Source organism: Martes martes (assembly GCF_963455335.1).
Source record: "Martes martes genome assembly, chromosome: 10".
In the NCBI taxonomy this organism is placed as follows: domain Eukaryota; kingdom Metazoa; phylum Chordata; class Mammalia; order Carnivora; family Mustelidae; genus Martes; species Martes martes.
In genome coordinates this window covers 112332335-112359561 of record NC_137898.1, presented here as the reverse complement: position 1 = coordinate 112359561, position 27227 = coordinate 112332335, and the positions used below count along the sequence as shown (strand labels likewise).

General features: G+C 43.2%; 1 protein-coding gene across 1 annotated transcript; it reads right to left on the bottom strand.

Moving 5' to 3' along the window:
- Window positions 1-18239: 18239 nt before the first annotated feature.
- On the bottom strand, window positions 18240-24503 carry KBTBD3 (kelch repeat and BTB domain containing 3; the record flags this gene model as incomplete). The annotated part of the gene is made up of 2 exons (XM_080815641.1): window positions 24280-24503; window positions 18240-19842 (listed from the first exon to the last, which is right to left on the bottom strand). The coding sequence occupies exons 1-2, from the start codon at window positions 24498-24500 to the stop codon at window positions 18240-18242; spliced, it is 1824 nt and encodes a 607-aa protein (XP_080671767.1). The 5' UTR covers window positions 24501-24503.
- Between the last annotated feature and the right edge of the window lie 2724 nt (window positions 24504-27227).

The window sequence follows — 27227 nt, the reverse complement described above, 5'->3', positions numbered from 1 at the left end:
ATAATTCTCACAGATGATAACCTTATAATGTTGAACTGCGGCTGAATTTGTTCCGCTAATAAGATAGAAAACACGCACCAAATAAAATTTCCAAATTGCGACTTCCCAGCACCCTCCCGATATTGAGCGTTCCCGTCAGTTCAGTAATCTGGTTGATCAAGCCTTCCTCAGAGAGGCAATGTGGTTTCAAGAAAACAGTCGTGGGTTCCGCGGTGACCTCGACTCACCAGCTGTGTGTCTCTGGGCAAGGTGTGCCACCATCTCGGCCTTGCTCACACGGCTCTTCCCTCCTGCGGGGGAGATGGGGCATCTGTGTGACTGGGGGGGTTAATGGGATGTGCGCGTGGGCACCTGCCATGGTGCTCTCCGGTTCATGGCTTTCCCACGTGTGTGTTGCTGCGATGTCCCTCTCAGAAGCTGGGCTAGCTGCGTTGCTGCTGTTGTCACTGACATCCTTGCTGCTGGTCTTTTTCTCTTTTTCTTTTTTGAAGATTTTGTTTATTTATTGAGAGAGCATGAGCTGGGGGGAAGTTGAGGGGAGGGGTCGAGGGAGAGGGAGAAGTAGAATCCCTATGGAGCAGGGAGCCCAGTGCGGGGCCCCATCGCGGGACCCCAGGATCATGACCTGACCAAAGGCAGACGCTTCACTGACTGAGCCGCCCAGGAGCCCCGCTGCTGCCAGTCTTACTCACACTGCTTGTTACTGCTGCTGATGGGTCAGGGGCCCACTGTTTTACCAGAGGCTCCTGCAAAGGGCAACCTGTATTGTCATTTTTCTTGGGTTCCCTTCTTCTAGATAAGCTTTTCTTGGGCTTGGCTAATGGAAACTTGACCCGCGCCAGTCCACCCCATACCTGCGCACAGTTGGTCAGGGGCCGGAAGAACTCGCAGAGGCCGGGTGGCCATTGGTCTTTCCCCCATATCCCCGGACCCCCAGCAAGCACACACCACACTTCTGTAGACCCTTGATTCTTGTGTCTCTTATTTGACAGCCCCAGACTGTGTAGCTTTGCATGAACAGGAATCCTCGTGACCTGCCCTTCCTTACGATGAACCTCCCAGTGGGTACAACCTCCCTCCCAAGCCTAGGGACCCTGCTTCTAAAGATTCCAGGTTGTCTGTAGATGGTTTCCTCATTTAGCACCTGCAAGTCTGTGACCGTGAAGTCCCCTCCTGTGTGGACTCCCAGGTCACATCTAGGGCCAAGCTTGCCTTGAGGGTAGCACACAGCTGTGTGGACCCAGCCCAGCTATGGCTCTTCGATTTATCTTTCTAATGTGGTTAAAAAGGAATGAGGACAGAAAGGGGAAGAAAGAAAACAGTGCCCTGAATTTTATTTCCTTTAAGAAAAAATGTTTCAGCAAGTAAGCCATGTATATTTGCATCTTTAAAAAATTAAATCAATACAGTAATCAAACAAAAATCCATTAAGCTATGAGGTAGCAGAGCTACAAATCTATGCTGGTTTTGATGAATGCATTTAGTCAAGGGACAAAATGTTCAGAGGAAAGGCTAAATGAGTCCTTGGCTTTAAATAGATTTACCCTTGCACATGTCATTTGTATATACAGCCTTTACTGCTGAAAGACACGATGGTCTAGAATACAGTTCACTTTGCCACAAGATACCAGAACACTAACTGCCCTTTTGGAGAATGCTGAAGTGTTAGCACTAAATGGTTACTGAACAGCCACATCTTCTTCATCTGTTCATCTGTTGATGGACATCTAGGCTCTTTCCATGGTTTGGCTATTGTGGACACTGCTGCTATAAACATTCATGTCTATGTGCCCCTTTGGATCACTACATTTGTATCTTTAGGGTAAATACCCAGTAGTGCAATTGCTGGGTTGTAGGTAGCTCTATTTTCAACTTCTTGAGGAACCTCCACACTGTTTTCCAGAGTGGCTGTACCAGCTTGCACTCCCACCAACAGTGTAGGAGGGTTCCCCTTTCTCCACATCCTCTCTTGTTAATTTTAGCCATTCTGACTGGTGTGAGGTGGTATCTCACTGAGGTGTTGATTTGTATTTCCTTGGTGGAGCACTTTTTCATGTGTCTGTTGGCCATTTGGATGTCTTCTTTGCAGAAATGTCTGTTCATGTCCTCTGCCCATTTCTTGACCTTAGCCGCAGCAACTTCTTCCTAGAAACATCACCAAAGACAAGGGAAGCAAGGGCAAAAATGAACTATTGGGACTTCATCAAGATAAAAAGCTTTTGCATAGCAAAGGAAACAGTCAACAAAACCAAAAGACAACTGACAGAATAGGAGAAGATATTTCCAAATGACATATCAGATAAAGGGCTAGTATCTAAAGCCTATCAAGAAGTTATCAAACTCAACACCCAAAGAACAAATAACTCCTCTAGGGTTTTGATGGATTCCTGTCTCACACTGAGGTCATTCATCCATCTAGAGTTTATCTTTGTGTATGGTATAACACAAGGGTCGAGTTTCATTCTTCTATACATAGCTGCCCAATTTTCCCAGCACCATTTATTGAAAGAGACTATCTTTTTTCCACTGGTATTTTTCCTGCTTTGTTGAAGATCATTTGACCGTAGAATTGAGGGTCCATATCTGGGCTCTCTATTCTGTTCCACTGATCTATGTGTCTGTTTTTGTGCCAGCACCATGCTGTCTTGGTGATTACAGCTTTGTAATATAGCTTGAAATCAGGCCATGTGATGTCTCCAGTTTTGTTTTTCTTTTTCAACATTTCCTTGGCGATTCGGGATCTTTTCTGCTTCTATACAAATTTTAGGATTGTTTATTCCAGCATTTTGAAAAATACCATTGGTATTTTGATTAGGATGGTGTTAAAAGTATATAGATTAGCCTGGGCAGCATAGTCATTTTAACATCGTTTTTTCTTCTGATCCATGAACATGAAGTGTTTTTCCATCTTTTTGTGTCTTCTTCAGTGAACTACTATAATTTTAATTAGAGCAGTTCTTGCCCTCAGAAGGTTTAGAATGAAATACACATCAGGTATAACACAAATATATTGATTTATTTAATGTTAAGTATATAATTTACTGGATCATTGAGCAAAGCTACTATTTAAAAAACTGTGTTACTGGGGTGCCTGGGTGGCTCAGTGGGTTAAGCCTCTGCCTTCGGCTCAGGTCATGATCTCAGGGTCCTGAGATCGAGCCCTGCATCGGGCTCTCTGCTCAGCAGGGAGCCTGCTTCCCCCTCTCTCTCTGCCTGCCTCTCTGCCTATTTGTGATCTCTCTCTCTGTCAAATAAATAAATAAAATCTTTAAAAAATATATATAAAACTGTGTTACTTCATACTCTTCTTATCTTTAAATCTGCACCCTAAGTTTAAAAGGCAGAGAATTGTATTTGAAAATAAATATGCAACTTAAATTTCAAAATTAGAGGTCCCTGAGTGGCTCAGTCAGTTAAGTGTTCTACTCTTGACTTCAGCTTAGGTTGTAATCTTGGGGGTCATGAGATCGAGCCCTGCATCAGGCTCTATGTTGAGCATGGAGTCTGCTTGGGATTCTCTCCCTCTCCCTCTAACCCTCCCAGCCTCGCTCTTTCTTCTTTAAATAAATAAATAAAACTAAAAAAAAATTTTTTTCAAAATTAGAGTTTCAACAATAAAAGTGAACCCTTCCATGGTACTGTTATGGACCTGACATTACTGGGAGGATTCTGCATATGTTAAACACACTGAATTCTCACAGGGACCCTGTGGTGAGGACACAACTATTCTTCCCATTTTCCAGAGATAGAAACAGAGTCACTAAGGTATTAAATAGCTTCATGACAGAGTCTCGCCCCATATACCAAATTCCTAGTGATGGGAATTAAGGGTGGAGGAGGAATGACATATTCAAATGAAAATAACTTCACATTGCAAAACTGATATTTAAACCTCTCAAATTGTCACAAATATGACTAAAGTACAACTAAACGACAACTAAAAGTATAAGACAAACAACGGTTTTAAAAAAATATGACTTTCGGAAATAAAATTCTTGTTATAGACATTTTGCTTATGAAGTACCTACTTTAATCCATTATGGACTAATGCATTAACAGACTCTCTGTAGCAGATTTCTTTAGACATGGGACATAGGTCAGAAAAATATAGAGGGAAAGCTAGCAGAGGGGAAAAGGGTAATTAATACGTCCTGACAATTTGACATGGAAGTGGTCATAGGAAAGATATGATTTAACATCATTCATGATTTCACTACCTGGAGTAGTTACTCTTGATTATCCAATTATTCTAATGTATTTAAATTTGTTTTGGCATCGTTCTGGTATTGGTATAGATAAAATATGCAGGGTTCAAATATTTCATTATTTGACTTTTTTTTTAAAGATTTTATTTATTTATTTGACAGACAGAGATCACAAGTTGTCAGAGAGGCAGGCAGAGAGAGAGGAGGAAGCAGGCTCCCCGTGGAGCAGAGAGCCTGATTCGGGGCTCGATCCCAGGACCCTGGGATCATGACCTGAGCCGAAGGCAGAGGCTTTAACCCACTGAACCACCCAGGCGCCCCTGAATTTTTTTTTTTTTTAACTCATCTCTCCTCCCAGTATGGGGCTTGAACTCATGACCCTGAGATCAAGAGTCTCATGCTTTACTATCTGAGCCAGCCAGGTGTCCCTTGACAAGTATTTGTTAAGCACCTATCATGTACCCAGTAGTAGGTACTCAGGATCCCTGCCTTAATGTAACTTAAGCAGAAGAAAACATAAAATATAATATACACTGTGTAATAATACACTGTACATGATATATACTATATATGTATGTATATAATATATATGTATATATGCATAATCTCTGTATATAATATATATATAATACAGTATATTAGAAGATGAACAGTGGATAAAGGAAGAGCAGAGTGTCGGGGTTGGAGGCTCTGGGGACTGGGGTGGTGGCAGGTTTCGCGTGCTTGGGTAAGGTAAGCGTCGTTCACAAACTGACATTTGTGCTGAGCTTTGAAGAGGGAGGGGGGAGCTGGGAGAGAGCCTTCCCGCTAAGGAAGCTCTCAGCATGGAAGCCCCGAGAAGGGGCCTCCTGTACTGAGTGAGTGGAGGGAGAATGCAGTAGGAGAGCAGGTCGGAGAGGTAGGAGACAGTGGGTCCGCGGCACAGGCTTTGGTTTTCTTAGAGAAACTCAGAACCATCTGAAGGTTTTGGGCAGAAGAATGAAATGACCCGATCCACGGAGATCCTACAGGACCACTCTGGCTGCGGTGTTAAGAACAGACTGTAGGGCTCCGAGTGGAAGCAGAGAGACTAGTCGGGAGGCTACTAGAATACTAGATAGATGGCAGTGGCCCGGGTCGGGGCAGAGGAGGTGGTGATTCCGGTGGTTTTCTGAAGGTGGAGCTTACGGGAATTCCTGATGCGCGGGACATAAGGGTGAGCAAGGCGAGTTGAAGATGTCAGCAAAACCTTTGGCGTGAGCAAATGGAAGGACAGTGTCTGGGTTGTAAGAAAGTGTAGTAGGAGTTGAGCGTTGGAAACCTTAAGTTTTTTGATGTCCGTTAGCCATGACAGGAGATAATATGCAGGAGTTTTGATGTAGGAACTTCAGAAGAGGTGTGATTTAGAAGTATACGTTTGGAAGCCATTGGCAAATGGATGGTACTGACACTGGATGAGATCACCCAGGGAGATGGTGTGGAGGGAGCAGATAGTCTCGAGCTGGTCCCTGGGCACCCTCACTTCAGAAGATCCGAGACCAGGGAGGGAGCACGCATAGCAGACCGAGCTGGAGGGAGGCCGCAGGAAAGCCAGAAGAGGGTGAGGTTCTGGAAGCCCCTCAAGGAAAGTAAGAAGCGGCTGACAGGTCAGGCAAGAGAAGTAAGTGGAGGCTACTGGTGCTCTTGACAGAAGCAGTTGTGGTGAAGTCATTGGCAGAAGCCTGAGCGAAGAAAGAAGAAATGGACGCATGCAGAGCAGTAGGGCAGTTGCTGGAAGGCATACGGCACTTGCACGTCTGTGTGCTGGTAGGAGTGATCCGTGGAGCTGGAAGATGGAAGGAGGAAGGATTGCCGAGGGGAAAGGGGTGTAATCTCACAAGAACACGGCATCTACCACAGCACCCCTCCTCTGTGGTTCGCTTTCCCAGGTGCTGCGGTCGCCCTTGGCCAGAACCCGATGACCTTCCTCCTGATGAACTGACGCTACCTCAGTGCCCCCCTCGCGCATCTCGCCACGCAGGAGTTCCCCCATCTCCCGAGATCCCAGGAAGAACGGTGAGTCCAGTATGATGAGATATTGAGAGAGAGACACACCGTATTCCCATAACTTTCATTACAGTGTATTGTTACAGTTCTATTCTGTCACGAGTTATTCTTGTTAATCTCTTACTGCGCCTTGTTTATAAATGAAATTATAAGTAGGGAAAAACACAATATACTAGGATTTGGTTTCAGGCCTCCCCTGGGGCTCTGGGAGTGTAGCGCTGGTGGATAGAGACAAGGGATGCTGCTAGTGGGTGGGTGTGGTTGGTGGTGGGAATTTTGAGATGTTCTCATCAGACCACTTGTGCTGAGTTTTGATTTTGCCAAGCGTGACAGAGCAAGACAGGGGCAAAGGATTGGAGCATGTGATCCTGGGAGCCGTCTGAAAGTCTGGCAGTGGGACTCAAGCAGTCTTTACTTCACCACGTAGTTTTACCTCACAGTCGTGACGGAAAGGGGATACAGAGGCAGGTCTTGGAGGGATCGTGGCTGCCACGCAGAGCGCGACACAGGTGCAAGGCAGCAGGGCAGGAGAGGCGAGGCCGGGAGGGGGCCACGTTCTGCGGGGAGAGAACACACTGTTGAGTCAGCTGTGGAGGTTGAGTGTCAAAAATGGCGTCAGATCCGTCCCCCCTCTCTGCCGCTGTGGCCTCCGTGGCATTTCTTGCTTCAGAGTCGATTTTCCGTCCTTGAATCCGTTATCTTGTGAAGGGCCTCGGCCAGCAAAATGCAGAAGTGGCGTCTGGGGCGTCCGAGGCCAGGTCTCGAGGCCTCGACGCTCTGCTGTGTCGGGGGGAGTCAGCCCCCCGGGGGAGAGGCCCCGGACCCGGCCCTACGCCGGCCAGTGCGGTAGACGCTGGCCACGCGGACTCCTCAGTCCTTGTCACGGGGCTGGTAGCTGAGAAACGGGCTCTTTCACTTCCCGCCATTTTGGTCAGTGTTATTTTCGGTGTAGACAGCCACGTGTGGCTGGCGCTTCCTGTGGCGGACTGCGCAGTCCCAGCGGACACAGACCGCATGGACACGGCGGCCGCGCGAACGGGAACGGAGCAGCCCACGGAGAGCCAGCGCCCTGGCGCCATGCCGGAGGCCCCCAGCCCTGGGTGAACCCCTCCGGCCACCAGCGTGTGGAGCGGAGACAGGCTGTCCCCGCTAAGCCTGCGGCAGCAGCAGCAAGAAGGCTGCCTTCAGCCACTAAATTTGAGGTAGCTTGTCACGGGGAGCTGGCCAGCGGGTGACTGGTGACGACGCGGTGGCGGGAAGGGCCTGCCGTCGGGCACGGCCTGCCGCACCTTCCTGCCTCGTGCCTTCCCACTCACAAGACGGTGACTGTTACTCCACGGAAGTGGTGACTGCACAGGCCCAGTGGAAGAAATGAAGGTGCTAGAGGTAGAACGGGTGAGGAGAAACCTTCTCACGTGTTATGGACTAGGCTCTCCTGCTCAGAAAAACCCCAGTGGTCCAAAGGAACAAGGCAGAACCAGGAAGTCTGGGCCCCGCTGCTGCATTTGAGGGCCTCTTCCTGGGAGCCCTGCTCCCTCCGCCTCCCCACAGGACACCTTCCTGTTCTGTTCTGTTTTGTTTTCCCTCAAAGTCCTGGCCTTGGTTTCCAGTGTAGCTCACTTAAGGCCAGCGGGGGTGGCTGGAGAGCTGGACGGAGCCAGGATTGTTTACAGCTGTTGGCCTGACTCCTCTGGCCTGACTCCTCTGAGAAGCACCGGTTTCTACTTCCAGCACCAACTCTCTTGTTGCTGAGGTGCTGACTCCACATCCTATGGGCTCCCCGGTGTCCTTGGTCACAGGGAATTGATGCTCCTTATCTCTGCTCTCCTTTACTGCCCCGATGCTGCATGAATGACATCTGCAGGGTCAAGGCGGGCCCGTGAATTATTAATGAAAGGGATCATTATACCTGAGTGGAATTTTTCCCTCCTGACCATCCTCATGCTTCCTTTCCAAATGTCCATCAGCTGACCTCCGCCCCCTTTCTCAAGTCTGTGCTATTTTGGTGAGGATGTGTACTTGGGGAACAGAGGAGAAATGGTACTCTCCCTCAACTGGCCAGGGGGGAAATGTTAAAGCCGTCCCCTGCACACTCTGTGACACATTGTGTAGGGCTGGATATGGACCCCAGGGGAGGGGATGATGGAGAAGACTTTGTTCATTCCAAAATTTACACATTTTTCTGCATTGCATTTTGTGCAAATAAAATATTCACTAGATCTGAGAGTCCTTGTAGACTCCTAAGAGCCCTCACCCATTTTGGGGCTGTTCTAGGGTTCTGGGATCTTGGCTTGTCTGACCCTCTGCTCATGTGTGTGCACAAGAGTGGGCTTCATTCTCCGTCTGGCATCAGCCACAGGAGCTGAGCTTGACCTTGAGAGCTGTGGGTCAGGGAGCCTAAGGGAATTCTCATCTGTGTGGGGCAGATGTGGATGTCAAGGCAGAGTGGGGGAGGGAGAAGGGAGAAGAGGAGAGAGAAAACCAAAAATGGGGCCAAAACCCCATCAGGAAAAACACTTCTGATTTTCTTGCTGTTATACCTCCATGCTTTGTACGGTCATGACACACGTCGGTGGGACAAGAAGCGGCAGTTGAATGAACAGATGACTAAATGAGAATCTTGTGGTTGAACCTAGAAAGGAATAGTTAGGGCCAAGTCCAAGCTCTGCTGGGCGTAAGCCGTGTTTTACTTTGTCCCTCCATTCCCTCTGCCGAGGTAGAAGTGGTACTTCTTAGACTTAAAATTTTATCTCTAACTGTAGGATTTAAGACTGGTAGCATGGTGAAGGGTTAGGGGAAGTTGGTCCTGCTGAAACGAAGCAAGAAAAAATAGCAGAGGAGACACGGGCATTTTACTGAACATTTCCCGCCGGCAGGCACTGTGTCAAGCATGTCACACCCACTGTCTTGATTCTCACAACATTTTGTGGGAGCTACAACCAGTAGCCTGGTTTTACTGATGAAGAAGGTGGGGTGCAGACTCCGAAGTAACTTTGTCAAGTTAACGCAGCTTTTAAACCACTGTCGGTGGTCGACTGAGAGCCGGCCTGTCCGCTTGAGCCACAGGTTTCCCAACTGGCTTACTGTTAAGAAGTAAGAAGTATTTGCAGTGCTTATGGAAAATATGAGTTCCCAGGACATGAATCTAGGCTTATTGAATCAAAATAACCAACAGAGAGGTCCTGGATTCTGTATCTTTAACTGGCACTCTAGATGATGGCTTTTTTTAAAAGCGAGTTTGAGGTATAGTACGGACGTTGTATGCTCCTGGTAGCTATTCCATTACTAAAATTACTGGTTAGAGCTTCAGTATGTCACTTATCCATGGAAGAACTTTCACTGCTTTGAACTGTTGAATAATTTTCTGCATAAAAATTCCTAGAAACATGAGTATAGCTTGTGATCGTTAAGAGGAACATGAACTCTATATTAATGGAAGAATACTATGGTTACATTTTATTTCTTTAGGAATAGATACAAGGTGAATACTATTTGTAAAAGAAACAAAAAATTCACTGATTTGTTTAAAGGTTGTTTTAAAAAGATCTATAAATAGTTTGAATTCCAATTAATGTTTCATAACATAAAAGGGTGGTTAATCTCTAAAAGGAAAACATTAAGGCTAATTGGATTTTTAAATCTGAAAAGCCCACAGGGAAAGCCTTTCCTTGATTAAAAAATTCAGCTCATTTTACAGCATACATTTTGGTCAGGGTTAGGGAAGGGTAATTAACTTCCCATGGAAGATTCACTAATTAACACTAGAGCCAAATCAGGCTACACAAACCTTGAACTTGGAAGAAATGCAAAGATATTTATCAGGTGCAGTGCAATGGAATCTAACACTATAAATACTAGGATGATCTGTTTAATATTAATGCCTACATTCTATTTTAAGTCCCACAGATTTCTTAATTTTTTTCCTGGATATTATTAAGTTCGCTATCTTGGGTCTAGTTTCATCAAGCTTTGTAGAAGTCTTTAGGATTGCAAAATTTAATAAGTGCAAACAAATTTTATCCTGGAAACATTTTTTTTTTAAGATTTTATTTATTTATTTGAGAGAGAGAGAGAAAGTAAGAGACCACATAAGAGGGGAGAAGGTCAGAGGGAGAAGCAGACTCCCCATGGAGCTGAGAACCCAATGCGGGACTCGACCCCTGGACTCTGGGATCATTACCTGAGCCGATGGCAGTCGCCTAACCAACTGAGCCATCCAGGCACCCATGGAAACATGGGTTTTATACAAGTATTTAAAAATACAGCCTGCAGTTTTAATTAATTAAGCCTCATTAATTGATTGGTTTAGTGCCACATTGCCTAAAAAACCAGCATATTTTAGTTTCAAAAACTTCAAAACACTTTATAAACATTATTTTGACTCTATAGTCATCGTGAAAGTGGTATTAATTTTTAGGATTATTATTTTTCTCTATAAAATATACATATAAGTCAATGAAAATTTGTTTATTGGCTAAATTTCTCCAAGTAGTTTTTGCTAGAACATACTGGGTACTTCATTCTGTAAATGCATGAGGCCCTATAGCAGAGTAGTAACTGATGCTGAGTGCTTGGAAAGGGGATAAACTGCTAGTGTAAGTGTCCTTTGCAATTTATTTTCTGTAAGTATGGAGATTACATTTTGTCCTCGAGGGGGTTTTCTCTCTCTCTCTCTCTTTTTTTTTTCTTATTATGGGGGGCAGGGAGGACAAATTTGGATAGATTTAGAATTGGGGAAAGAACTTGAAATGGAGGTACGTCAGACAGATTGTTAACCGTTTTGTTTCATGACCTAAGAACAAAGCTTCCCTTCCTTTCTCTTTCTTTATTCCTTTCCTTTCCGTTCCGTTCCCTTTCTTCCTTCCTTCTTCTTTCGTGTGTATGTGTGAGAGAGCGAGAGAGAACAAGCAAGCAGGGGGCAGAGGGAGAGGAAGAGAGAGAATCTTAAGCAGACTCCACACTGAGCACAGAGCCTGACGTGGGGCTTGATCTCACAACCCCAAGATCATCACCTGAGCTGAGACCAGGAGTCAGACACTTAACCAACTGAGCCACCTAGGCTCTCCTCCCTTTATGTTTCTGATAAGCTTTTGAGAGTCTTCTATGTAGGGGATTAAAGAGAACGAATGATTCCAGGTTTGAGGGACCAAGGGAACAGCAGAAGCTGGAGGCAGATGGGGAATTGGAGGCAAGAAGAGGCTGTTTGGAGCAGTTAGTCTGGACCAGTGGTTAACGGGAGTGCCAGAGAGCCTTAGAAATTCGGAGAAGGCAGCTGGCCTTATGCAGTCCTGTGGAATAGTGACGGACTTGGTTTTTCAACGTTTGGGTTTCTGAGGAGGAACTCTTTTTCCACCTGGACAGTAGTGCAGAGAGGGACCTGGGAGCCAAGGTCAATGTCATTAGTAAACCACAGCTCACCACATAGGAAGGCCAGAGACATGATGGAAAATGGGCCTATGCAGAAAGAGGAAACATGACAGGAAGTGGAACTGAGACATTTGTCCAGTGTAAACACGTGAGCAATCTTTCCATGGTCCGAGTCTGGCTTCGGGCCCCCTTCCTTAATTTCCCCCAGGCATCTGGGCTTATGAGCTTAGGGAGGAGGCTTATTGCCCAGAAGCCGGCTGTTGCGTGTGTGCCTCGTATCCAGGGAGCAGGGCCGTGCACAGCCGGCTGGCTTCTGCTGCTGTCATTTGTGGCTCAGGGACCTTTGGTCTCCTCTTCCTTAGCTCTCAGGGCCTGGGGTGGGGGTGGATCTCACACACCTGTGACTCCTCTGAAGTCTGAGGGTTGTTGTGCTCTCTCCGATGGGGGTGTCCGCCTTGAAGCGCATGCAGGGCCTGTTCTCAGAGCTAGAGGTCCCTTTGGACACCCTCCCCCCAAACTCGCACCACCACACCCTGGAACCCTGAGTCTGATCAGAGCTCTCAGGGCATCTGAGGGGCGGAGGTGGCGAGAAAATGAGCAGCTCAGCACCCACCTGCGCCCACTGCTTTCCTTTCCAGTAACAACAGGTACACGCAGAATGTGTTCTTTTCTGAGATACATTTTAATAAATTATTATTTTACAGAATTGAAATGTTCACTACATGGTAATATGGTTCACACGGACCTGCAGAAATTCTGATTTTGTTTCTCGAAGCATATCGCAAAAGCCCACATTCCACTAATAGGGAAATGAAGAAACTTGTTTGCATACGCAGGGTTCAGTAGCCGGAGCACTGGCTCCCCCCGTGCCGAGGATGTCGCTGAACTATTAGGCTCTAATGGGGGATGAAAGTGGGTTGCATGTCCGCTAAGGGACTTTGCAGTCATTGTCTTATATATGATCACCTTTGAAAGGAAGCACAGAATTAGATATAAAATTCACTGAGAACAGACAGTCCCTAAGCACTAAAAAAGCAGGTGGATAAATGACTGGACCTGTAATTCTACTTTCAGGAACCAGCTGTGCATATATGGTGCAGCTGTCCGTGTTCTCCGACAGTGCTCCGCGTCTCGCTCTCAACAAATGCTTCAATGTTAGCTCTTCCAAACACTAACAAAAACTGCAGCCGTGTAAATCCCCTCATCCAGGCTTCTCAGACTTTGACCATGAGACAGGTCTCAGATATTACAAAAAGAACACACACATTCATAACTGAAGTATGATGTGATAGCCTTCTAAGATGTCAGATCCTGTAGTAGATCAAAATGATTTCCTTTGTCCGTGGAAATAAGTTGCAAAATGTACAGCTATAATGGACCTGCTTAGTAATAACAGATCTTCTTTGTTTTACATATTGGGTCAACAGAATAGCAGTTTGCTGGATGTCTTATATGCAAGCACTGTGCTAATTGCCAGGTCCAGAAATGATAAATATACTGTCCCTATTCCTAAGAGCTTCCAATTAAATGAGGAAGACAGACACATAAAGAAATATTTACACCACAACGTGATACTCAGGGGACTGTACTGTTACGCCAGCCACCTTGTTTCCCTTGGAACCAACAGCATCATTTGGTGAACTAGTTAGACAGCTGTGGTGGGGAATGTTGTCCAAGTCAATGGGAAGGGCAGAGCTGCCTGGCTCATAGCATTACTCAGCAGTGGTGTTACAGGGAAAGGGCATGCTCTAGCCAATCAGACTCACAGCATAGGTGAAGCTCAACACTTAGATCGCTGTTACCATGAGGCTAATCTTCACTGATTTGTAAGCAGATCGTCCTCTCATTACCCACCAAGGATGTGACTGCTTTGGTTTCTCTTTCTGTATACTTTTTGAGGTCTTTATTAGAAGTGGTTTTAAGAGTCTGAAAACCCTAGGTAATGACAAATGATTGAAAGACTTACTAAAATTTGGCTTTAGAATTCCTCTCCCAGAAAAACTGTGTTTGTAGTTTATGTTGATGGTGGGGGGGGGGTGGGGGTGGGAGGGGGCTTAAAAGGAGAAAGACCCAGCTGGGCTCTAGTTCAGAATGGATTTGTAAGAACTAGAGCAGGTTCAGGGACGAAAATGCCTGAATTATCAAGAGATTCTGCAGTGCTGGTCATGCTCAACCCACAGAAAAGGCAAGAGAATTAGGATAGATTTTCTGAGGCACCTGTAGAAGCAAAGGCATGTAACCCCAGCCGTTGTGGCAGGTTTTAAAGTGCTAAGCATTTCAACAGGAAGGAAAATAACACCTTGATTTTACAGGAAGGGGAGACGTGCTACAGTTTCAAATACTTGTGGAGATAGTTAATGCCGGGAGGAAGCAGAGCTTTCTATGTGAGCAGTAATAGAACTTTTCAAAAATGAAGGCATTGAGCTCTTTATTCCTGAAAGAACTGAATTAGAAATTGGAAAAAAAAAATCATCTGTCAGGGTGAATCACCTGTCAGAGTGTTTTGGAATTTAGAGGGGCTTTCTCTCCAGCATGTCAGAAGCTGTGTTAGATTCTAAGGCTATTTTCAAGTTTGAATAGGAGTCTAGGATTTAGAAGTTATCTTTTGATCAATGCATAATAGTACCATCCTGTGATTATATTCCCTAATGAGATATTAAATTTAATTAAGCATCATTAGTGCCATCAAACAGAATCAATTTATAAACACATCTAGGTTTTTAAGATATAAAGATATTCTTTTAAGTCATATACTCTTTAACTAGAATCACTGCATAGACAGCAGTGCATAGACAGCAACATTCGCAGCAAAACAGGAACTAATTCAGGAGAAAACTTTAGGTGCTGGTCTTTCAGTGTCTATTCTCTGTGAAACAGATGTGCACCCACAGGAGAGAGGAGAGAAACGCCCTATTAGCAGTGCACTAAAAACATCAGCACCATTTATAGATTTTTCCTGAGTGATTAAAAAAAAGAAGAAGAAGAACAGATTGTCTCCAATAAGACTGGTCCTAAAGTGGCGTAGTTGTAAGACTCCGGTCCTACTGAAACCTTGTGTGTGCAGAGCTACTGAGCTACTGAGATCAAGTTCCCTAGAATCTAAAATGCTCAATAAATCAGAAGAGGGAGTCATCAGTCATACGTCAGAAAACTAGAAAGATGGGAAGGTGTAAAGAGCATGTAGAAATCTTTGGTTGTCGACTGCTGTATAGGACTTACGGGGCAGACCATTGGCCACAGGGCCCGTCTGAGGACGTGTCTTACTCTGAATATGGCTTTGCAAAGGGGAGTCAAGTGATTTCTTATGTTGAATGGAAATCTGCTTCCCTATGAAGTCTAGCCACCTTTTTAGGTTGCCCTCCAGCCCTGCCCATGGAAGCCATTTTCAACTCTTAAATATCAAAGACTTTCCAGACACAGGATCCAATTAAACTGAGAATGAGCACCTAACAGTAACACTACGTAGTCCACACCATACTTGGTCGTTAGATTGTATTTACTGCTTCCCTATCTCGGAATGTCAATACATGCTTCTCTCTACTTGAGTCTGATTTTCTGAACGGTGCCCCTTGAGCGAGGTATACCGTACTCATATCCGGTTGCTCTCGATACCAGATGTGGTCCCTCTCAAAGCACACTTGCTTTCCAGAGTAGCAGATCGAATACTGCCGTGATAAAGACTTCCCACCCAGAACCAGAGCTGAGTGTGCTGGGAAGGTAGTTAATTTTGATTATGCAAATATTCTTCCTACTGCTCAGTTTTTCAAGCAGTAAATGAACAAAAGGTGCTCCACATTTGAAATCAAGTTTGTAGATCACTCTGGGAGTGTCCATTAACTTTGAACTGATCTCATATAAATGTTCAATTTAATCGTCTTCATATATAATAATGCCATAGACCTACTTTCAATTTTAGAAGATGTATTAGATTTTTTTGTGTGTGTGCATAATCCAAATGATAAAGGACTTAGAAATGTTTAACAGAATTTTTCCACAAGAAGGAAAGCAATCTAGGTAATGAGCACAATTATTTTGTCTCTTACATTGCATTATCAGCTGAACAAGGATCATGAAGGGAAAGCAGACTTTAGAGAAAAAAAAAAAAAAAAGACTTGGGGAAGAGGCCATAGATAAACGGATGTGTTGTTTCCTCTGACCTAACTTTACAGACAGGAATACAGCTCTTTCTGGGGGTTCTGAGAATAACCTTGAAAGATCAGATACTTGCCTGTCGGAGGTCCAGAACGGAGTCAGGCCAGAATGACAGGCATGGTTCTTGCACAGTAAAGCCAGGGATCGGCAAGATGAGAAGGCTATAACCCGTTCAGTCACTTATCACGTGTGCATGTGCTGGGTTCCTCGAGGGTGCGGAACACAGACAACCATTTTGTCAATATGGCAGACAGATAATGAAAGTGCCACCTTTACAAGAAGATGTAAAATTAGAACAAGATCAGTCATTAATGGAGCCAGGCCCAGCCCAGCAGTCTGTGCTCTGGTGCCAAGGATCAAAGTGAAAAAAAAAAAAAAAAACAGTAAATAAAGGAAGAATTCAGGCATTGATGACTAGACGGAGTACTTTTCTTGCTGTTAATAACTGACAAAGAGCACTCAGTTGTGGATGGAAAGGGATGGCAATGAGAAAAACATGATTAACAAGTCAAGTGCAGCAACTGTAGAAAAAAGCCTCGTGTGTTAGAAAGTGTATTAAATCAAATACAGAGGGAGCTTCCTAGGCCTTGTTTCTAGAAACATTACCATGAACCAACAGCTAATGAGAAGATTGGCGGACATCAAGATGATCTAATAATGAAACAAGATCAGGAAGGGATTGTTTCACCTTAGTTTTTCCTTTCTGGAAGAGATGAACAATTCCTAGAGTCAGTAATTAATATTTATTTTAAACATACTTTAATTATTTATATATGTTTAAGTTAACAGTCCAGTAAATCCAGGTAGGTCACCCACTGTGTTACAGTCTTTCCTAAATAATTTTTTCAAAGCCACAAGTATACACACAAAAGCCTTCACTGAACTTCTTTTTTTCTTGCACATACACACACACACACATAGATACAGGAAAGGGCAGAGCCCACTTAGGAGGGATGGCCCACAATTCTACAGAATACTTTTTATGCAACAGCCATCTGATTAGGGACAGTCCTATTTTGGAAATGCATGATCATGTAGTCTAATATTCTGTTCTATTTGAAAAATATATATATATTTGAAGCTTATGATTGCATAAACTTATATGGTATAGTAGAAGGACCTTTATTTAGGTTTATTTCTACTTTTACAACCTAAAATGGTTATATCTTTTAAACTAATGAAATAAACATACTCTCTTACAACACAGAATCATCCTACCTGAGAACAAGGATGATTGATAACTCTTTCTTTGTTTGGGTGAAAGATGATTAAGCATCTAAACAGATACAGCGGGTTGTGAATTTGAGCAACACCAAAAACCTAGTCATTTAAAAAAATTTTTTAGAAAATAAATCACTGTGACTAATTTACATAAGTTGTAAACCAAACACGGTCCTTTATAGTTGATATATATCATTAAAGGAAACTGATATGGTACTAATTTAAATGTTGAAATTTCTTACTGCAACTCAAATGTGAACATTTAAAAAATTAAGAAATTCAACATAAGGACACACTGATCTAGAGGCCAGATTTCCTCCATCCTCAATTATGTTGGAACCTGGCAAGGATACAGAAAAAGTATTTGAGGACCACTGTCTTGGAATCCAAGAACTTCACTCAGAAGGTTATGATAGACTCAGATTGGTTGTAACTTAGAACTAATAATTAAATCAAGAATGTTAATTTACTGAGCCTGAGCCAGAAAATGAGAAAGATATGATACTGCTAGAAACTGAAACCAACGAACACTGAGAACTAATAGAATAAGCAATTTTAAAAGCATTTCAGTAACTGCCATTGGCATTATGGCATTATAGCATGGTACATTATGCTTTTAATGAAGTGTTGAATCATAAAAAAAGTCAAGCCATGTTGAGTGTACAGCTTAGAAACCTGGGGAAATACATAGCATTTTAGAAAAGTTTACCTGACCCCCAAAAAAAGAAAAAGGAAAAGAAAAAAGGAAGGGCTCAAAAGAAGCTAAGCCAGGATCAGAAAGGTTAGGAATTCAGCAACTCTTACTCCTGTGGTAACGGGGCAGGCTTCTTACCTCTTTCTAATTAAAATTTCACTTCATCTAATATAGTGTGCAAATAATCCATTTTCACTACCTTAAGAGATTTTCCTCACCTAGATAGTACAAATCTGTGAACACTGATTTGTTCTTACTAGTCTTTTCTGGATAAAGTACTCTAAAAATCAAGACAGCAACGCCTACGAGTTTTATTTACAGATGAGAATACTAAGTGTTCTGGATTCTCCAAGATTCAGTTATATTCAGTATAATGTTTGGTAAATGTATTTTGTCTTTGAAGTTTCTGGCAACTGCTAAGTCATATATGCTTACATTCATAGTGATTCTCTAACAGACGGTACATTTTATTTTACTAAGAGGTAAAGGCCTTGTTACCAACTATTACGGTTAGCAGATTTATGGTAGGTTTCTAGAACTGGAATAGTTTTAAAATGTCTAAGCACATGCTCCTTTCAGAAATGGTTAGAAAACCATGGGTCTCTGTATTTATTGAACTGAATCACCTGACAGTAGAATTCCGTTAAGGCTCTTGGCATCGGAGCGACTTCCTCCCACTCCGACCTGCTGCTGTGGTAGACTTGGACTTCATCTGTGATTTCGTCCGGGGCGTAATCACCGCCCAAGATGTAAATTTTATCTTCAATCCCAACCGCGCCTGCGTTGAAGCCCGCACACTCAAAAGAGCCTTCCCCCTTCCAGACGCAAGTATCTGGACAAAAACTATACACCTTGTAGGTGGAAAGGTCACATATGTACAGTGTGCAGTTTACTGGGACAGCTTTGATCAGCGTTGCATGAAAAAACTGCCCGAACTCTGCTACTAGTTCAGACCACTGGTCAGTGGTCGCGTTGTATTTAAAAAAGCAGTCGAGCGATGGGTTGAAGGCATCTGTAATCTCTACCTCCGACCCGAGGACATAGATGACATTCTGGCATGCGCTGGCTTCGGGGTAGTATATGCCCCTGGGTAAGGGGCTAACAGACATCCATTCTTTGGAAAGAGGGTTGTAAGACTCAACGTCTAAGAGACTTTTAATGTCCTGAGACCCTCTGGTCTTTCCACCTATGACAAATAACCTGTTGAGAGCCAGAACTGACGTATGCATGGTTCTTGGGGTCTTCATAGTTGATACCAGGAAGAAATCGTTTTTAACCGGACAGTAGCACCAGGTTTGGTCAGTCGCGTCGTGGTAGGACTCTGCGATGTGGAGCCGCACGGTTCTGCAGCACGGCCCCTTGCAGCCCCCAGTCAGGAATATTTTCTCTCCATAACTAGAGAGACTAGACCCTGGCAGATCGATCAGGTGCGACTGTGGCAGTACTTTCCAGGAGTCGCTGTTGATATTGTAGCAAAATGTGTATTGGTCGCCTCCGTTTTCCTCGGTTTTGTGGACAAAGATGTATTTCTCAGTGGTGGATGGCCGAGCGTCGGGGAAGAGTCCGCCAGAACCTTGCACGCACTTCACGGCATCCATGACCACATCAAAACAGTTCGTGCTTTTGAGTAAACACTCCTCGTTGAGCAGACAGTCTCGAAGCGTCTCCTCAGATAACTGATGTAATCGGACTTTTTTAATCAAATAAGGCAGATGCTTTTGCCTTGATTCTAGGTTATGTTTGGTCCAACTAAGGACAACTTTCAGGACGGTTTCTTCCTCGGGGACATTTAAGTCATCTGATTCCAGACATTTTTGCAGGACTCCAAAATTCATCTCTAAGAAATCACTGGATTTAAATAGCAAGGAAAAGTGGTTCTGTACAAAGTAGAGGGCGTGATCGAACAAGCGAGGGGAGCCATAGCTGTCTGATATAGATAGTAACTGTAGACAGTTGACAAGGTTAATGCTTTTTATTAAAAAGTCACTGCAAGCTTTGGCCAGGAAGGAGACTTGAAGAAATGAGGACAACTGGAAGAACATTTCCACATTCTCATCTGTTATCTGTGTTTTCCCAGTATAGGCGTAGTCAAGGAACGCCTTCACAGCTTTGGAGGACAGATTCGTGATGGTGACACTCCCACCGTCTCGCTCTCTCATGTTTACTTCAAACATAGCCCTGCAACGGTGAAGAACAGAGAAGAACACATGGGAAGAGATCATTCCGGGCTAGCTGTCAACATTACCTTCCAGGCGCTTCCTTGACCCTTAGGTTGATTTAAAATATATTTCAGACAGGTCAAGTTTATCTTTATGAATTATCTAGAAGAGCTGTATACCACATTGTTTATCTTTAAGACCTGAACATAATTCCCATACTACAAAATGCGTACGTGATGGCCGAGCTATTGCAACTCATCCAAAGAAGGCTGTAAGAAGAGTCACATTTGGTAAACTAATTGCGTGCTCTTAAATATTATTCATAAAATTAGGGTAAACTCTCTCTAGTGGCTGAATTTCCTTTTTTTTTTGAGTTAGTATCAACTCTGCAGGTGATAACTAGGAGTACTTAAAAATATACAATGTATATTTTATATATGTACTTAAAAATATACAATGCTTCTGAGTTTAGGGTTTAAAAGTATCTTGCACAGTAATTTTCAGCTTGGCAGCAGTGAAACATGGGGAAGGTGGAATGCTGTGAGGCATCAGATGTCTCCAAGGAGTCTATGTGGGAAATCCACCACATGAGATATATTTAAATACACGCCGAAGGAGATACATTTCATGCAGCACTTGAGGAAAAAAAGGGAATGTGATTTGATGGAGCTAAACACCGACCCAAAAGGCTAAAAGTAAGTTTCCGAAGAGACAGCCACTGGGGGATGCAGGTGGTCCCCGGGTTTAAGTTCTTGTGAGTTCTTCGGAGCTGTCATTCACCCCACCTGGCCAAGAGGATAGAGTCTCAGGAAGTGGGAACTTGAGGGGCTCAATTTAAGTGAAAATGTAACTTATTTGTAAGTGTTTGGGCAGGAAACTAAGACGTATTTTACTCTTGGTTTTGGTAGACCAGTCTTGCCACCCATCCTTCTATTGACTTCAGATCCAGCATGAGTCATTTTCACACAGACCTGCTATGGCGGTTGTCAGTGGACAGCGAGCGGAGGCTGAGATTAAAGAGAAAGAGCTACAAGAAAGAACTAAGGACCCCCAGTAGCTGTACCTTTGGTAAGACTGGACTGACTGGTGTGGGTTCTGGTTTAATACTCGTTTGCGTCTATACCATTATTGTCCAGGATACCTGTGTGAGCAGTGCCCCGAGGTGCTCAAGTACTCTGCGGGGAACCAGTTTAGTTCTTAGAGTCTGTTCTAGAGGGTAAGCAAAGCTATTCAGGAAGCACTAGTATCCGACTGAGAAGTACGAGGAGCCCTGCAAATATGGGAACACCCCTCAGGACAAGGAAGGATGACACTTGCCCACTAGGCCACTGGGTTCTTCCTAATCCACCAGTGGATATAGTTACACAAATTACGTACACGTTCTGCATCATGTACGGTATCTCAGTAATGTCAGCTGAGCAATATGAAACCAAGATGACAATGACATTGCATTATGAAGACATGGATCATCAGCTTAGGGTAATATTAAGAGCCAGACCTCTAGAATCTGGCTTCCTGGGTGGGTGTCTGGCCATTGTCACTTGTTCGCTGTGTGACCTTGGTGGGGAGGGCCTCATTGTGCTGCCAGTTCATCTGAAAATGGGGATACTTGTAGTGTCTAATTCACTGAGTGTTCAGAGGCATCACTGAGCTAATCAATGCAAAACATTAGGTACTACCATTATCTTAGGAAAATGTTTTCTGTCAGATGCTATACATTTTTAGTTTATCACCAGCTTCTACCTTTTCTTTGAGAAGACACAAGTAAGGTCATATTTCTGTACTTCCTCCTGTTCATCCTTAAAGTACCCAGTTACCATCCATTTCAAATTTGCCGTATTACCATAAAGTGGTTGTACAATATGTGTGACTCCTCTTCAGTCTTCTGTGACTTTACATCTCACTTATAACTTTTATTTTCCAAAATCATCATAAAGTGCACTTCTCATGCATCACACGTTTTCCTGCTGTTTTACATTTTTCCTCCCAGTACTTCAGTGAACTTGATAACACAAATACTATGAATTAGTGGCTTCATCACTCAAGAGTGTAAATTACAGAATTTCAGTCTCTATTTGTTTCCATTTTTATATGAACTGGGTATTCCTTTAGTAAAATACTATATATAATAAAGAATCTAGGACATTATAACATGGACATTTGTGTTACGTCAAAGCAGGGAGAAGATTTTAATTGTTCTATTTTTTGTTTTTCTTTAAAGATTTTTATTTATTTGACAGGCAGAGATCACAAGTAGGCAGAAAGACAGGCAGAGAGAGAGATTGGAGGAAGCAGGCTCCCCACTGAGCAGAGAGCCCAATGTGGGGCTCGATCCTAGGACCCTGGGATCATGACCTGAGCCGAAGGCAGAGGCTTTAACCCACTGAGCCACCCAGGTGCCCCTAATTGTTTTAACAGGAGTTTTAAAAAATTTAAAGCAGATCCATAATAGTTAGGAGTAGGATGAACAAAATATTGTGCAGAAATTATGTGCAGATACATTTAATAAATAAGCTCTACATGAAGACTAGAGGCCTGCAATCCAAATGCTCACGGGAACTTCTTATTTCGTTAACATGATAGGGAAATCAACCTGGGTGTTTGCACCAGATGATGTCCATTTTTTGCTAGGTTTGGAAATAACAGTAATCATAGCATCTAGTGTTAGTTGAATGTAGTGGACAGGGTTCTAAACAGTACATATACATTATCTCATTTAACCCTCATAATGACTCGGTAAGTTAGGTTCTTATTTATTATCTTAATTTTTACAAATAAGGAACCTGAGACCTGAAGAAATTAAGTCACTTGTTTAAGGTCATGTCTGATAAGTGGCAGAACCAGGATTTGGATTTAGGGCCTGTGTATTAAGAGGCCAGGTACTTAACCGTTAGAGCATCCAGCTTCCTGTCAGGAGGAGGTGGCAGAAGATGGGGGAACAGAATGGAGCTACTAGGAAGAAAACCTGGAATGGAACAGAGCTGGGGAGAAACTGGGGGAACCACCGAGAGGCAGAGCACAGGGACAGTGAGGGGCCCGGTGGAGTTCAAAGAACAGCGTAGGTTACCAGAGAGAAGACATGAAAAGAACAGAGAAAGAACTAGTGTCTGGGTGGGGAGAAGGTGTAGCCTCCATGTGCCCGTTGATGTGGGATGCAGCACCGAGCCACTGCTCCCCACTCAAGCAGGAAAACCCCCAGGCACGGGAGTTCAGCGAGTAGTGACTATCAATACACTTTGGCTGATTCACTCCAGAACAACAGGGGTGAGGTCTAAGCAGATGCCGGTGGCAAAGTAGCAGTTTTAATTAAGGATTAAAATGAGTATAAGCTGCCTTGCACCTAGTGTATTTGCATTTTAAATCTTACTCTGTTTTTATAAATTTTATTTACTAGAGATTTAAGTCCTGCTTATTTTGAATAAAAATTATTTCTGTAACTGAACATAATGCAAATACTGCAATTAGGATTAAATTTGTTGCAGTGAGACTGGGAGGGCTGAGGCCAGGATGTCACCAGGAGAGGCTCATGCATCTGACCAAGAGGACTCACAGGCCGGTATGACCTTGATGTGTTTACCACGGTACTGAGGTCCTGTGTCTGGCACTTACCCTTACAGAATCAGAAACCCACTGTCACCACAGGGCATTTGAACAGTGTCATGACTAGGACATTCCCTGTAGGATGATCTATGGGGGAACCAAGTTATATTCAGAAGGTTGCCTGGAATCAGAACAAGTTGGGAGTTCTCCAGAAATGCTTCTGGAGGTACTTTTCCCCTATAGGACTCTCTTTGTTAAAGAGAGAAGAAACCTTGAAATCCTCTCTGTGAGTCCTTCTCCCTTGTTTAGCACATGGATACATGACTAAACTCAGTTTTCCTCTCAAATTCATTTCCTTTGAATTATACTTCCATTTTTTAATCCATTTGTCCTCTCCTTTTTTTCCTGAACAACACAGTGCAAGAACTCCTCCAAACAAAACTGGCTCTAGATCAAAACAATTTTTTTTCCAAGGGACCAGTGGTCCATACAACCTTAGGATATGCTGACCTGGGAAGACCTGAACTATTAAAAAAGGTAGTCTTAGGGCGCCTGGGTGGCTCAGTCATTGGGCATCTGCCTTCAGCTTGGGTCTTGGTCCTGGGGTCCTGGGATCGAGGCCCGAGTTGGACTCCCTGCTCGGTGGGAGGCCTGCTTCTCCCCCTCCCACTCCTTCTGCTTGTGCTCCCTCCCTCCCTCCCTCTCTCTGTCAAATAAATAATTAAAAATCTTTTTAAAAAAAAAAAAAGGTAGTCTTAAATTTTCATATTTAAAATTCACTAGTTAATCTAGGTTCTAATTAGTTTTTATTTTAAGAATTAAAAATTACCATTCCGTGCTCCTGTAGGGGAGAAATTCAGTAGTTATGAAACATAACTTAACACAAAATCTGAGGCACACACAGTAGGCGAAGTACCTGAAAAAGTCACTGCATGCTGCTAAGACACAGCGATGACATGGGATTATTTCATCTTTCATGATTATTTCGAAATCATAAAAGACATTTTGTTCTCTAAAATTCTGCAGTACACTTAAGACTTTCTGTCCATGATCTTCAGATACAAGGAAGTTGTTTTTCTTCTCAGGTGGAAGTCCGTTACGTGAGTTTCGTTGATTGAAATGATATGAATTATCCATAGCCAATTCCTTTTGTTCTTAGAACTGGAATGGAAAAGAAAAATCACTGTTGTGGTGAGTCCTGATGACATTTCAGATCCAAAGTCTGTTTAGTGTCATTTATACTGAGAACAACTGTAACATAGTAAACTTGTTCTAAACATTTGTCTTCAGGACATTTAATAATAAATTTCTTTTGAATTTTTATAAATATTGAGCTTCCTGGAATTAAAAGTACTATCAGATGGAAGGATACAGTTCAGGGCTATATAATTGTGTCAAATAGCACAATTTTAAAATTGTACGTGAGGCACACATAGGCTCTCACTACATGACTAGTCTTGTTATATGTAAGAGGTATTATTTACCCCGTAGTTATCACATGGCTGTATACCCAACACATCCCTGTCTCCTCCCATCCATTTTCTTCTGGCAGCAAAGAAAATACTAAAATATTGATCTTGAAGCACAGATATATGCCTTCTGGGGTTCAGCTTTTCAGAGATAAACACCAAAAAGGACCAGCATGTTAGACTGTATTAAGTAGTTATGGCCTTTAGTAAGGAAAGAAAGGCAAACATTGATCTAAGTTGGCCTATATGGTTGCCTTTTATTTCTTTTCCTTGTCTGATTGCTGTGGCTTGGACTTCCAGTACTACATTGAATCAGAGTGGTAAGACTGGCCCTCCTTGTTTTATTCCTGACCTTAAAAAGTTCTCCATTTTTCCCCATTTAGGATGATACTAGCTGTGGGTTTTCATATATGGCCTTTATATATGGAGGTATGTTCCCTCTAAACCTATTTTGTTGAGGGTTTTTATCATGACTGGATGTTGAACTTTGTCAAATCCTTTTTTCTGCATCCTATTAAGGTGATCATGTGGTTCTTCTCTTCTCTTACTGATGTGACGTATGACGTTGACTGGTTTGTGAATATTGAACCACCCTGGCAACTCAGGGATAAATCCCTCTTGATCGTGGTGAATGATTTTCCTAATGTATTGTTGAATTTGGCTTGTTACTATTTTATCAAGATTTTTGCTTCTATTTTCATCAGGGATATTGACCTGCAGTTCTCTTTTTTAGTGGACTCTTTATCCTGTTTTGGTATGACAGTAATGCTGGCCTCATAGAGTGAATTTACAAGTTTTCCTTCCTTTTCTATTTCTTTTGGAATAGTTTGATAAGACAGGCATTAACTCTTCTTTAAATGTTTGGTATAATTCCTCTGTGAAGCCAATCTGGTCCTGTACTTCTGTTCGTTGGGAGTTTTTTGATTACTGATTCAGTCTATTTGCTTTGGTCTGTTCAAGTTTCCTATTTCTTCCTGTATCAGTTTTGGTAATTTATGTTTCTAGGAATTTATCCATTTCTTCCAGGTCGTCCAGTTTGTTGGTGTAGTTTATCATTAAAATTCTCTTACGATTGTTTGTCTTTCTGTGGTGTTGGTTGTTATCTCTCCCCTCTCATTTGTGATTTTGTCTGAGTCCTTTCTCTCTCCCTCTCTCTCTTAAGCCAAATTGTCCTATTTGAAAGCATGACAGAAAACAGTATAACTTTATTTAAAAAGGCCTTTTAAACATGAGATCAGAAATCCAAGATAGTTGAAGGCCAGATCACTGTGACTTTCCCAAATTCAGTTCTATGCACACAACTTTACCCCACCAAAAAGCAAGGAGGTGGGAACCAGAAAGGAAAAGAAGATTGGGAACTAAGGAAGCCAGAGAAATAGGGAACCTTGATTCTGTTAGTATGTTTTTATTCTGGTTATCTATTGCTTTGTAAATCACCAGAAAACTTAGTAGCTTGTGAGAACAATTTACTCTCTCTCATGGTTCTGTGGGTTTAACTGGAGCTTCTTGCTTGAGGCTTTCATATGCTTAGAATCAGGTGGCAGCTCTGGCTGAAGTCATTTGAAGGCCTGACTGGGCTCCAGGTCCAATATGGTTCCTTTTCTCACATTTCTGGTGCTTCAAATGGGATGCCTAGAACAGACAGGTCTCTGTCTGTCTTTGTGTGTGTCTCTGTCAATGCACTCTCTCCACGTGGGCTAGCTTACACTTCCTCACAACATGGTGGTCTCAGGGTAGTTGGACTTCTTACACTGTGGCATGGTTCTCCCAGAGGGAATGTTTCAAGCCCAGGTGGAAGCTATACACAGAGAAGTAGTCTGAATGGTCCTAGAGCATCAGTTAAAGCTCTAGTCTAGGACTGAGACCATCTACTGCTTTGTTGTCCAATACAGTAATCATAAGCCATGTATTGCTATTTAAATTTAAATCATCTGATTAAATTAAATTAAAAATTTGGTTCTTTGGTTGCTCTAACTGTATTTTAAGTAACCAGTAGCCACATGTAGTGTGATGGTTACTTTTATGTGTCAGCATGACTGGGCCAGGGAGTGCCCAGATACGTAGCTAGGCATTATTTTTGGGGGTGTCTGTGAGGGCATTTGTGGATGAGATTAACATTTGAAGTGGGAAACTCAGTAAAGCAGAGTGCCCTCGCTCATGTGAATGGGACTTATCCATTCCTTCTGAAAGCCAGACAGAACACAAGGCCAAGTAAGAAAGAATTCTTTCTGTCTGCTGCACTGCGTTGGAGGTGGGGCATTGGGCTTCTCCTGCCTTTGGACTGAGACTTAGGACTGTCCCTGCCCCACTGGCTCTCTTGCTGGCTCTCCTGGCAGCATGCCGGCTGCAGATCTCAGGGTTTCTCAGACTCCATGATCACAGAAGCCAGCTTCCT